Source organism: Triturus cristatus, chromosome 2_1 (genome assembly GCF_964204655.1).
Source record: "Triturus cristatus chromosome 2_1, aTriCri1.1, whole genome shotgun sequence".
Lineage (NCBI taxonomy): Eukaryota > Metazoa > Chordata > Amphibia > Caudata > Salamandridae > Triturus > Triturus cristatus.
This window is the reverse complement of record NC_140581.1, coordinates 995,566,968-995,580,287: the sequence shown is the minus strand read 5'-3', so window position 1 is coordinate 995,580,287 and position 13,320 is coordinate 995,566,968. Positions and strand designations below refer to the sequence as shown.

The following is a 13,320-nucleotide window of genomic DNA, read 5'->3' as shown; positions in this document are numbered from 1 at the left end:
GAGGGCCTTACTGGCAGTAATGGGCATCGGGAGTTTCTCTGGGAACCTGGAAGGCAGGGGTGCTGCAAATTCGGCCCCCAGTTACAAAAGAGGCAAGCACTCCAGACTCCCGGGGCCAGGCAGGGTTTGGTGTGAGAAAATTGTCAGGGCTGCTTTGGGTTCCCAGTCCGGCCCTGGGTGTATGGGCATTCCCAGGCACAGTAAGGGTAAAATATACCACAATTTCACTCTTGTTTGCTGCTGTCTCATGGTACTTCACCACTCTGACTTCCTGTTGTTCTTCTTAGAAAGGTCTCATTGACATCTCCACCCCGCCCCCTGAACAGATATGCAGATTCTAGGAATAACTCAGGCGCTGATGTCTTTATTCACTTCAACATTCAGTTCCAGCAGTGCTGAACCATAATAAGTTACCAACACAGCCTTGGTTGCCGAGGCAAGGTCAGAGTGAATTGTAACAACACGGTGACACCATTAGCACTTAACTACCACACTTGTTCTAAGAAAGCGAATGCAATTATCAGCCAGGGGTTGCTTCCTGAGGTCCAAGTAAAGTTGGAGCCAGACCCACCCAGAAAGCCCCCTGATCAGCAAACGCCTAGCGTGCAGATCTGTCCAACTCGTTAAGTACAGAAATTGCAAAGGAATTGATTAGGCGCAATGTCCCACCCGCCCTGTCTAGTCAAGGCGTAAGCCGTTGCATGTATTGACTCCGTCACAGCGAAATCCTAGAGAACGCCCTCGCAACTTACCAAAATAAATTACCCCTGATTTTGCATTACCTCTAGGTTTTCTTTTTTCTTTGCATTGTTATATAGTTTTGTACATATGTATATAGATATATATTTATATGTATATATATGTTCTTTATGCATTTAGATTATAAGGAAGATGACACACAATGGAATACACTGTAAATGTAGATTATGCAATTGCTTGTACTGGTACTAGACATGTTTCACGACTGGCGAGGCGCTACGTCCTACCATTTGTATAGCGACAAATGGAAAAAAGTCAACCATGGGGCCTGATCACATGCTTGCAGCTGATGATGCTGAATGCACCCATGCCTCGCTCTTGAGGCACCGTCAGTTTCCAGTGTCACTATGCTGTCCTGAACGTCTTCTGTGATCAGGGGCGTGGTGGCGATGAGAGGGTATTGCATGTCTCTCCACTGTCCTCCTTCCGTCCCTGTTTTCCAACATCTTGGGCAATGTCTACTAAATGTTTGCTAAATGGAGACTGGGCAACTGATAATGCGATCCTCCAGGAGCACGCTGATCACCAGGAAAACCAAATAAAGGCCGAACATTGTGAAGCCCAAAAATTTGTTCATCCTCCACTTGCAGACGGCGATCGAGATGATAACAAAGAGCAGCATGATAAACAGGAGGACGATGGCACAAAACAGTCCATTGCTGCTGACTGCGATCGGGGCCATGCTGTGCGACATCGAGTAGATGAGCCACGGCAAGGGCAAGCTGTTAAAGAGAGAAGGAAAAGACATCGTTCAGAAGATAGCTTTTTACTACTTCCTTTTTATTTTTTATTTTTTTATTTTTATTTATTGTTTTACTTCAACAAACAGTCATACATTGAGCAATGTAAAAAGGAGCAGAAATAATATAAATGAGAAACAGACAGCGAAAATACACAAATAGGGGGAGTATCTTAAATCCATTTAGCAACTGGATCCCAGATTTTTGATCCTTGCCTTTTTTTCCTTATCCCCTTAAGCCTATACATAGCCATTTCTACTTCCTGTTGTACCACTGTAGACAAATACATTACTAGGAACCTGAATTATTAGTGGAAGCTCTGCTCCTTCAATGCTAAGTGACTACCCTTGGTCCTACCCTCCCTCAAGAAACCCATGGTGGTACACAAACAAAGTGAGCGCGTGGGTGCCATTTTGAATTTTGATTTACTAGAATTAGCAATTTTACATCCATCATATGCACGCAGAACGGCAAACAAACTCATCAGTCAACAGGTCAGATAAAAGGCATGGAGATGACAAATAGCACCAAACCCACCTAGAAGAATTTATTAGAACTTTTCGCCTAGAGGGAAAAAAGTACCTAGCACTATATACACGATGGTCATGGTTGGGAAGAACTACTGGAATGGGCACGATACATACAATGATGGGCAGACTGGCCTTCTTTAGTTCTCATCCTAACATGCTCTTTGGCTTGATGATAAATTCTGTAAAACTCCATGTTTAAGATCAGAGTTCCTATCTTGTGGATTGCAGACAGAAGGGCTGTGAATTTTGGTTCTTCAGCAGCTTCAAACACGGGTGGTGGATAGGATGCAACACGCATGTGATTCACTCCCACATATCGGTCAGAGTATCGCAATTCTTGGGAGCAACATTGATCTTTATGGTTAATGTATTGTTTATGGGAGCTTGCCAATAGCCAAACGAGAATATGGACTCCTTTTCTAAAAGGAGAAGATGGCAGTAATCAGTAAATCCTAACTGAGATAGTCCAATTCACAAACTCTTAGGGAAACTTGGGAAATTTGCTTCCATAAGGTTGCTCCTAAATTTCAGGCTTTTTAGAAATGTACAAAGAATTCCTGGTGTACTGTTGGGGATCTGTGATAGTTCCAAACTTGCAGGAGTACTTGCATGCGTAAACACATCTGTAGAGGGAAATGCAACAGTTGCACATCTCCATATGCTAAAATGTGAAACTTTGGGGCTGCTTTACAAGCCCCTTCCGCCGGCGGTACGTCACTTTTTCCCATTTTAAAAGTGACACACCGGCGGCGCAAGTCCCTTTATTTTTATTCTTCCATCCTCAGGGAAAATCCTGCCTCAAACTCATACACCTCAAAAAATTAGGAATGCAAAAAATTTGAATTTTCTGTTGAAAACTTCTGTAAATCTTTTTACATTTAAAAAGGTTGCATTTAGTCATTGCAAAACGATCGCAACGAATTTTTAAGTTACATTGGTGTTCATAACTCTTTATAAAATGATAGCATAGTATGGCTAACTCTTGCATAGATTTATTATATTTAAAGAAGCTTGGCCTGTGTTAAATCAATTAACATGTTAGCAGACAAAAAAATAACTAAAGTTATTTCGATTTTTTTGTGGAAACATTCTTATCCTTGTTTTAAAATTAATTGCTACATCAGTTATTTTGCTTAGACGCATTGGATTTGCTTATTAAAGCAAGAAAAGTTCAAATAAATAAAACTTTGTTTAAACTGAGATTTAATTTTTATAATTAGCAAGCAAACAAATCTAACTATTAAAAATGTTATAAAATGTTACAAAAGTCTTGCACGATTTTTAAGGAAACAACTGTGCATTAGCCAGAAGCTTTCACAGTTATTTTGGTGTTTTACAAAGTATAACATCTTTAAAGCAAATATTTAAAAAATGACCTAAAAATGGGTGCATCTTTCATGGCTCTGGCAGGGGTGAAAGCATTAAGAGGTCCCTCCCTTTGCAAAACAGCTGGGGGACCTCACTCCCCTGCATTTAGTGAAGTTAGAATTCTATAGGTTACTTCAGTGAGGATTTGAATGTATATCCCTAAAACCAAATACTATGCCCCCACGGAAACAAGGATTAGGTCTGTGAGGTTTAGGCGCTACCCTTTCCCCCCTGATATCAGTGTGCTGCTTTTGTGGGGTTCCCCATACATATGCCTGGTGGAATATGGTAAGCCCTGGTGCTTCTGCCTGCTAGGGCCATCACCTGTATGGTAAGGCAGAACCCGTGCACAGCAGTGGTAAGTGAGTACAATAAACAAGCATTGGCATAGCCAATAGGCCTCGCTTTTGGGACCTTATAAGTATTTAGTTATGCAACTGTTGCATGGCTAAACACTTATAAGGTCCCAAAAGCGAGACCTATTGGCTATGCCAATGCTTATTAAATTGGTCTCCTGCAGATACGTCCTTCGTCCATCCATGTAGCACATGCTGTATATCACACTTGTATCTCTTACCACTGTGAAAAGGGGATGTGTGTGGTGCATGAGGTCATAGCCAAACTGGAATCCATGTTCTATTGCCAACATCCCAGTGGTATGTAAGATGGAGGGCTAGAGGGCGCCCAGATAACAGATGAAAGTCCCATTCTTCTGCCATGACATGCCAAGAATCCATGGTAATAGGTCAGAGTGTGGAGAGGAGACAGGTGGCCACTTTGGATCTTAGGGAGTTTACCTGCCCTTTTTTATTGTTCACTGGAAGGGCTTCCCTTACAGGTTAGCAGGTAGTTTTGCGGGATTGCTTCCCTTTAGTCTCTCATGATAGGCGCTTCATAGCTCCACCGCACCATCCTGCTAGCAACAGTGATCTTTCCTGGACCAGTCTCTGTGGAATAAGTGAAAGAGCCAGAACTACCCAGAACCAGTCTCAATACTGACTGTTCAAATGCACAACTGCTGTCTGCAATTTTGGTATAAAGATGAGACAGCAGCTTCCAGTCAGGGAGACAAGATTTCTATACCACAGTCCGAGGTCTCTCTGCACCTGCAGCAAACGACAAAGTCTCTGTGCTCCAGCCACCAACCCCCCTTACCAGATTTGTAACCAGCAATCTGCAGCTTTGAGCAAGGAGTGTCTGTCTGTAACTGCTTTGACGGAGAGAGGCGACCATTTGCTCATGAGCGGCATTGAAGGTGCCTGTACACAAGGACATGCAGCTCAAATGGAGCTGTGAAGGAGGCTAGGTGGGACGAGCAAAATGCGTCCACTGCGGCTCCTGAGAAGGTCCTGCACTATTTTGTGAGGTTAAGGCCCAGGGATACTAAAGTGCGACCTGAATTTTGGGCCTCCACAGTCGGAGGGTACAAAGGAACTCGACTCTACCCAAGTTCCCTTGTAAAACCAAGCACCAGGAATTATCAGAGCTCTAGAAGAAGCTTGCCTGCAATCTGCGGGTGCCCCAGCGTTAGAACCAGAGTGTTGACGGCAATCCTTTATCCACAAGGATGCCACTGCTACAACCAAAGGTGATCACCTAGCTTGTTTGGGTAGTGGGTTTTCTGAGTAAATCCGAGGAAGAATCCAACCTGCAAACGTTTAACCTCCTAGTCCGGTGCCAGTGCTGCCTCTGCCTGCCTGATTTCTTGTAGATGTGGCTTCTCCGCAAGTCAGCTGGGATGGGGGCGAAGACACGGTCTTTGATGCTGTGTGTTGTGCACACAATTTAGAGCAGTCACTGTCCACCAGGCAAGTTATTCAGCGAGGCTTTTACACAACTGGTAAGTACAGAGTCTGACCCTGGGAAATCGGCTCACACTATTTCCACTTAAAATATTGATCTTTTTTGAAGAACCCTCCGTGTAATTTTCTACTTTGTGACCGATTGTGTACCGTATTACATTGCAAATGATTTAGTAAAGTACTTCTGTTTCAAAGACTAAGTAGTGTCTGGACAATGAATTATAAACTTGTTGAGTTCTGAGTCTGCACCATCACACTCACCACCTTCCGAAGTAAGCCTTAAACTCCTCAACATCACTACTATGATGGTCAATGCTAAAAGGATGTACTTGGTGCTCAGTTTTGGGCTTAATGGTAGGTTTAAGCTAGGGACAGAAGTGATGAAAGGCTCTGATTGTCACAAATTGCCCAGTAATCCCTGTTTTGCACTGGGACTTCTCAAAAGGCCAAATACTCACAGGATTACACGTCACTAAAGACCTACTTTAAGATTTTTCTTCAGGAAACTTGAAACCACAATGGTGCTCGTGAAAAAAAAGTCCTACTCCTTGAATGTGGGGTAAGTTTGTAACAGGTTTCAAGTTCCTCTGACTGACCAACCATGTTTCCAAGGTAATCAATCAAAAAAGTATCTAAAACCAGGATTTTGAACAATTGCATGTTGCATTCAGTAGCTTTTGTACAGATGTATAGGCTCAGCAGTGATTTAACAATAAGCACTGCAAATTCAACATCCCCAGTAGACCAGGGATAAGCAAAAGGAAGAGGTAGCAAAGGAAGTCTAGTTGACGGATAGTACCACATTACACAACAGTACATAGCAAGTAGGACTGGAGCGGGGAGTGTCATCGCGGTCTGTTACATGAGGTAGGGTCTTGTGATGAAATCTACTTAGTTGTGAGGGATCTTCCACTTTTGAGTGCGGTTTTTAGAGCATATTGGATTTTATTTAGGGAGGTGGTTGCTTGCAGTTCTAAAGTGACGGATGTTCCAGGGGAGTGGAGTTTCATGCGTTAATAATTCGGATTGTGGCTTGGTGTGGGGAGGTGTTGTGTCCTGGCTCGTAGATGATAATTGCTTACTTTTTAAAGGCAAGTAGAGTATTGTGTACGGCCATGTATTGCTAGTGCAAAGGCATTGTAGTGGGCTCTGCCATGGGCTGCGTGGCCCCCAGCCATGTGCCATTAGTAGAAGGGCCGAGTGGATTTTGGAAGATAGAAAAGAGTGCCAGTAGCACAATTACAGGCTTTCTCTGAGACATGAGTGAATGTAGCCTAGCAAGGAGCCTGGCTAGTGCAGTGGTTTCATTTGTGAAGTGCATGTACATTCATTGATGAATCGAAGCTTAGTGGAATTTGAGTTGGAAATTGATTATTTGGTAAGTAAGTTGTAAGGCCGAATTTGCATTTACTTTAAATAAAAATAAAAAAGTGTCTTATTAATTTAGCTAGTGAAAGTAATTGCATTGTTGACATGATTTTCAACATAAATCAAAGGCCAGCTGTTTTGATCATAAGTATTGTAGATACTTTTCGACACGTCTAGCAAAGGCCATGCTGTTAGCACAATATATTTAGCACTTGCCATGTCTTACCCATATTACGTGTACTCTGTTCTAGTATGTAGGAATTGTGTGCAAGTTGTGTTCCAGTCACAAGTGCTTTGAATTCGTGATTGTTGTCTTGTGCTGCAAACGTGACACTATTTTCCGATATGCCCAGTGGTGGTGATTTCTGCATGGTGCAGTGGGTACGTGTTTTATGTTTTATATCACTTTTAAGGAACCTTTTTTTCCTACTGTATCTTACTAGCTGGAGAGAAAGTGGAGAAGTGGCATCTGCACCATTTTCTAATTCCCAAAATGTAGGAGCTCCTACTACAGACATAAGGCTTGGAGACTTGCTCACCCCGACAGACCCCTCTACAACCTCCTGCACTATCAATTCATGGCCTCACCTCCACTGACCTTGCCTAATCATTCTCAGATAACATACAATCAGTTTCTTAAAGCCACAGCCTATTCTTACGAGAGCACATTTTTTGTAAGAGGACTATACCATTGTGGAAATTGGCCATGACCTTAAAACACAATGCAAACTCCAAAAGGATTCAGGGTTGAAAATAAGTGTTTGATATTGAAAACACTTAAAATGTTTATATGTAATCTAAATGTTTATAAGTAATCTATGGACCCACGTCACCTATGCACTGAGAGTCCTCTATGTTCACATGTAAGGAGGGGGCAACACACTGGAGTAGGGCCGGACATGCACCCCTTGGTGAAGTGTGAACACGCAGTCGAGTGAGATGATGATTATGAAGCACCGTGACGTACTGCCAGCTCTTCAACGTTCTCCTTTGTTCATGTTGTTTCCCGCGCCAGTGCAAATTCCTTGTTCAAGAGTATTTTCGCTCCTGCTTGCTCAATTATACAGAATTCAAAATTTCGGAAAATTAAAAGCCTAGTTGAACCTAGACTGTTGTCTCTGTACTGAAGTAATGATGCAAAAAAAAAAATCCAGGGTGAATGCTCCTAAATCGCAGGGCATTCGCTGAAGACTCGAAAAAGAGGCCCAGTACAGAAAGAAGTGCAATGAGACATTAAACAAGCCCGGCGGAGCGTGGCGCGCGTGCTTGGCGGGGGCGGGGGAGCGCATTCCAGGCGGGGGAGCGGACCCTTTGAAGTGCGATGCTAAACGGATTGCATGGCGACACGATACGCGTGATTGTGCGCGTGCTCAGCATGCAATTCGCTTTCGGAGCACTTTTAAATGCCCCTTACTATAGTCTCGCTTGCGCTCGCTTACGCGATACCAAGGCGAGACCTAAAAAGCAATGGGTTAGCCAAAATTACCTGCACACAGGGTTTAGCAGTAAATATTTGGTACTGTGTTAGATAAGAGCCAAGAGAGTTCGCAGGACCGTGCACCCCCTTTGGAAGAGAGGTTTTGAGGCAAATCTTGAGGTCAGAGGGAGCTGCAACAAGACAATATGTCTGTGTCACATCTTAGCTGCCACTTCTACCTTCTCACTAGTGACTGGGGTGGACGTGCAAGCGCCTCTCCCCCACAACGCAGAGAAGCTAGTGCAATGCTCCATTACCTTATAGATGCATTCAGGAGAACTTCCTGTCAAGAACAAGAACTGGCAAAGCCAACAGGTCTGGGTTTAATGTGCCAACACATGCAGTATTCATACATTAGAGGGAGACACAGGCGAGAGAGCCAGCAAGAGCAGATAGACACAGCTACAGTTATAAAGTAGCACCTCATTGGTTCTATACAAGCACTGGAGTGGTGGAAAGGAACACCCAAGCCGCTGATAGCATAAGGAGAAAGATGTATACTCCACTGGGCTGAGCAAAGGTGCGATTGACAAAGCCTCAAACCAATGACTGAAAGTGGCAGTTCAAAGAATGTCAGTGGGTAAATGGGGAAGACACAAACCCCACTCTGTATATTGTAAGTAATAGGTCTGTGTGACAGTTGTTCTTTCAAAATCCAGACCTAAAGACTGTATCTCCCCACTGGAGAGAATGGCAGCCACACCATTAGAACTCCACATGGTTCAATTTGGAAAAGAAGCATCGCTTTAAACATGGCGGGCCTCATTTATGAGGTCCTACCGGCACTTTTGCGCTGTCAGAACATCCCTTTTTTGATGTTCCGGTGGCGCAATGTGCCACAGCATATTTATAAGGCCACGCAAAGCCACTTTACATGGCTTTTGATGACCTTATAAATATGTGCCTCTTTCACCCAGAAAACTGTGTGAAAGGCACGTTCCAATAGTGTTGTTGGTGGGTGTTCCCACCCAACACCCATGGAACTAGACACATTCCCAGATTTACGAGAAATCGTAAACCTGGGAATGCATCCGAACCTAACGCAAGAAGGTGCAACGAGGAGAAATGTTTTAATTTCTCCTTGTGCTTCCCATTTTCTATGTGTGCTTCCTGCACAAAATCAATCAGCCACACAACGCAGGCACGCTTGCACAAGGGTGCCTACGTTGGCGCACGGCAGCCCATAATGTGCTGCCACTGGGGAAAAGGACAGGAATGTGCCGTATCACATAGATACGGCACATTCCAGCCCTTTTGTTTTGACGTACCGCAGTGCAGCAAGATTCCTTGCAGCACTACCCTACATCAAAACCTCATAATATATTAGGCCCGGCAAGTCCCAGCCATCGGGATGCTGCACTGTTTCCCGAGGTATCAGGCGGTGGAACAGGAAGAGGGATAAAGTGAAAGGTTGGCAGGAGAAAGAGGGGTTCCAATTGAAAACAAAAATTGATGTAGGAGGGGAGAAACGGATAACTAAAATACCGGAACAAGCCAGGGGTTTCCTTTCAATGCTGAAGCAGTACATGCACTAAATAATCTGTTCTCATTTTTCAGGTCTCCTCAGTTCTTACCTGCTGCAGTTCAGATCCATTTCATAGACTGACTCCTCTACCACCATGTACAACCGCCCACCTCACCCAGCAAAATAAACCAACATCTCATCGCCTGCCATTGCACCAGATTCAGACCACTTCTGCTCACTGCTTCTATCATTATTCAGAATGAGTGAATAACACCCACCCACACAAGACTACACCTTCCACCACACTATAGGAGCACCCTTCGCATAGGCATATGCAATACAGACCTATTCCAATTCAGGAGGGAAATATGCTTGTCACAATAAGGATTCACAGAGAGTATCTACTTTATACATTGGTCTTGTATGAGACGATAGTCTTCCTAATGTGTAAGCTGCAAATAAACAGTTGTGTTTTACATATGTATACAGTTTTGTTAGAGTTTACTAGTCACTGCTGAGTGTAATCCTGTTGGTAAGTGGTTACTGTTTAGGATTCAATTAATTACTATACTGAGAGCTCAGTGGGCATTTGTGAGCGGCATAGCCAGTGGAGTATGCAGTGCTTAATTTGAGCCTGTGGTTTCCGGTGCTCAGCACTGCACTTACTCATCAACACCAGTGCTTTTCATACGCACCAATTAAGGACACATTATGGTAGGCAGGGGGAGATTAAGTGATTTGTCCAGAATCACAGGAAGTTGAGCTGACCACGAGACTCGAACCTGGTCCCCAGCTGCGAACACGGCAGCTCTGGCCGTTACGCCACATCTTCACCCCACTTTCATGGTTCTGTTTAAGTCAGCACTAACAGGAGAAATGGACTGGTGCAAGTGGCCATTAGACAAGAGCTCCAGGACTTATTTTTGTTTACAAATTAACCACTGGGAGTATGGCCCCTGATGCAAGCAAGGAAAATGGAACCTGAACCCCCCCATAGCGGAATAGTAAAAGTAGAGTGTAGTTAGCCCTCACATACTAAAGGACGCTAGAGCCAGCGTACCTACTACGCTAATAATAGCTAGATCCCCTGGTCTTTGTTGTCCCAGGGCCGGACTGGCCGTAGCGGGTATCAGGTGTTTTCCCAGAAAGCTGGAAGGGTGGAGGCCGATTTTACAGCAGTGGGGGCAGTTTTGTTTGTTACTGGGGCCCGGGTTTGCAGCGGTCTGCAATATCAGGCCCCAGTAACAAAAGCAGCAGTGCTTCACACTTGCAACCCCGCCACGGGGAGGGGCAAGGGGGGGAGGCTGGCCCAAAAATATTGGCAAGTTTGAATTGGGTTTCCAGTCTAGTCCTGCATTGCCCCCTTAGGCAGACTCTGTTCAGCTGTTTGAAACATCGGCTTTCACACCCCACTCTGGTGGTGCACACCAGTGGTGAAATACAAAATGATGGGCCCTCTGCAGAATGTGGTGAGGGGCCCTGAACCTCACATGTCGTACAGTTATTCGTAAGTTTTAGGTTGCATAGGGCCCGCAGAAGAGTTGTGGCACCCCTGTGCCGCTGTGGCTGCAGGGGCCTTTGTTACACCCCCTGTGCACACCCACCAAAACTGTCACCATACTACGTAGGAGACTACAATCTTCGCTTGGGTCATGAATCACTATTTCCAAGCATAGTACTCTGGCTGCCTTAACGTTGCTTGGAATACCCTATCTGCAAGGAGTCTTAGATATGTGGGCATGGAGATTCAAAGTTTTGGTACTAAATGCGTGAACGGTCTTCCTCCCCATCTGAATGAATGATGAGTTTTAGTTACAACCCAACTCTGAATCAAGCCGTCTGTTTTCTTTTGAGCCAGGCTATATCTTACATTGGAGTCTAAGGTGACCACCATCTCGTTCACAGAGGAAGTGAATATGATGCCAATCGCATCATTTGTATTGTTGCAAGGCCCAGTTGTGAAGAGTCTCTCTTCAGTTTCTACTTACCCCACTGTAATGTCGAAAATGTTGCTTCCGACTGAACTGGACACAGCCATGTCTCCAAGTCCTTTCCGGGCTACAATAACACTGGTGATCAGGTCCGGGATGGAGGTGCCGGCAGCTAAAATAGTCAACCCCATGATCTCTTCTGTGATTCCGATAGTCTCGCCTACCTGTAGAACACAGAAAAAGAAAACGGAAGTCACGTAAATGCACCATGGCCTCATGCTGAGCACAGTTGTTAAAAAAAACGAATATACTAATATATATATACATATAGCTCTGGAGATATTGCACTCTCTAATGTATTGTCTGAAACATTTTAGGAATGATAGTGATTGACAGCTGCTTCACAGGCATCAGAAAAACAGGACCTGAATGTCGTTCTCCTCAATTTCGGAATGCTGGGCTAGCAATCCGTATTTGATTCCTACGCGGCCCTCAAACTGCAAACACATCGGCTTTATGTTAGTAATAAACAGACTCCAGTGAATGACAGAGTCCACAAAAATGCATTAGAAAATCCAAGGCCTATTAAAGATTTTCGATTGGAAAAATAAGCAAGCCGGACGACTTTACATAAAAGTTTTCACCGCGAACCAAAATGGGTCAACGTCCTTATTTTCAACATGTTTGTATGTTGCACAATGCTAGATGGAGCAGATTGTACCAACTCTAACTTGGTAGTGTTTTCGCTGTTTACGTCATGTCGAATGAGCTGCCCTGCCCAGCAAGCTTGGTCAGCTAACACTATATTTTTGATGGGGTGCAGGTGCGGTCATTCATTTTGTGCCTAAAATCTCAACTTTTAACTTTATGCAGTACCTAGAAGGACCGATAGATGGTAGGATGCAACCACGCAAACTTTAATTCGGTAACTCGTAGAGCAGAGACTATTTGTGGCATAACCTCAACACAGTGGCAGCTGACAAGTTCTAAGCACAGTCTAAGTATATGCGAACAAATTGCTAGGAGATTAACTGATGAAATAACAAACAATCTACTAGTTCTCTTACCTGATGAGCCCACCAGACCATTAAATAAGAGAATATTGCTATCCATGTGATGGATCCAAAAAATGTTATGGGGAAAAACTTTCTGGAGGACTGGAAGAGAAATAAGCAGAGGAAGAAAGGTGTTAAGCCAGAAATTAAGAAAGATTAAGAGCAGTGTTTTGTAAGTAGGTCAATAAGGAAAACATGCAAATTCAATTTGGGATGCAAAGTGCAGAGGCGATGGGGTATCTAAAAAGTGAATAGTGACATGCCATATTCAAATTGAGAGCTGACAGAGGAAGCGTTTGCAGATTCAATCAAGCAAAGTGGATTAAATGTTGACACAACTGAACGCAAAAGTGGTAAAATGGAACACCTGATTAGGAGATATCTTTTCATACACAGCTTGATATTCCATCACAATCAGAAATGAATGAACCAGTTGTACACAGGGGCATATTTACAAGACCACAGGAACGTCGCTTTTTCTGACGTTTCTGTGGCGATAGGGGCTTTGCCTTATTCACAAGGCAGGGTTACATGGCTTAACGCCACCTTGTGAATAAGGCACCCTTTCACACTGCACGAAGCGTGAAAGGGACGTGCAATGGGTGTTGCTGTGGGCGTTCTGCCGCAACACCCATTGATTTTGATGCTGCCCCCTATTTACAAGGGTGGTGTAAATATGGGGCAATGCCAACATACTGCCAGCACTAAGGGAAAGGCAGGAGTGCACATTATTCTTGTGAATACGGCGCATCCCTGCATTTGGAAACTGTTGGAGCGCAGTGTTAGCCTTCTTGACTTGATGCCGCGCTCCAACAGTTTCCTAGT

The 13,320-nt window shown here is 44.1% G+C and overlaps 1 protein-coding gene across 8 annotated transcripts in view; it reads right to left on the bottom strand.

Moving 5' to 3' along the window:
• Positions 1-346: 346 nt before the first annotated feature.
• The window catches only part of SLC24A2 (solute carrier family 24 member 2), a 790,353-nt gene continuing 777,379 nt past the window's right edge, over positions 347-13,320 (bottom strand). For 7 of the 8 annotated variants that reach the window (XM_085634455.1, XM_085634470.1, XM_085634443.1 and 4 more), the window contains 3 exons: positions 12,508-12,597; positions 11,498-11,664; positions 347-1,481 (listed from right to left, as the gene is read on the bottom strand). In XM_085634455.1, coding sequence (XP_085490581.1) covers positions 1,232-1,481; positions 11,498-11,664; positions 12,508-12,597 — 507 coding nt within the window. In that variant the 3' untranslated portion in view covers positions 347-1,231. The remainder of the gene's footprint in view (positions 1,482-11,497; positions 11,665-12,507; positions 12,598-13,320) is intronic. The other variant, XM_085634491.1, reaches the window with a different exon arrangement.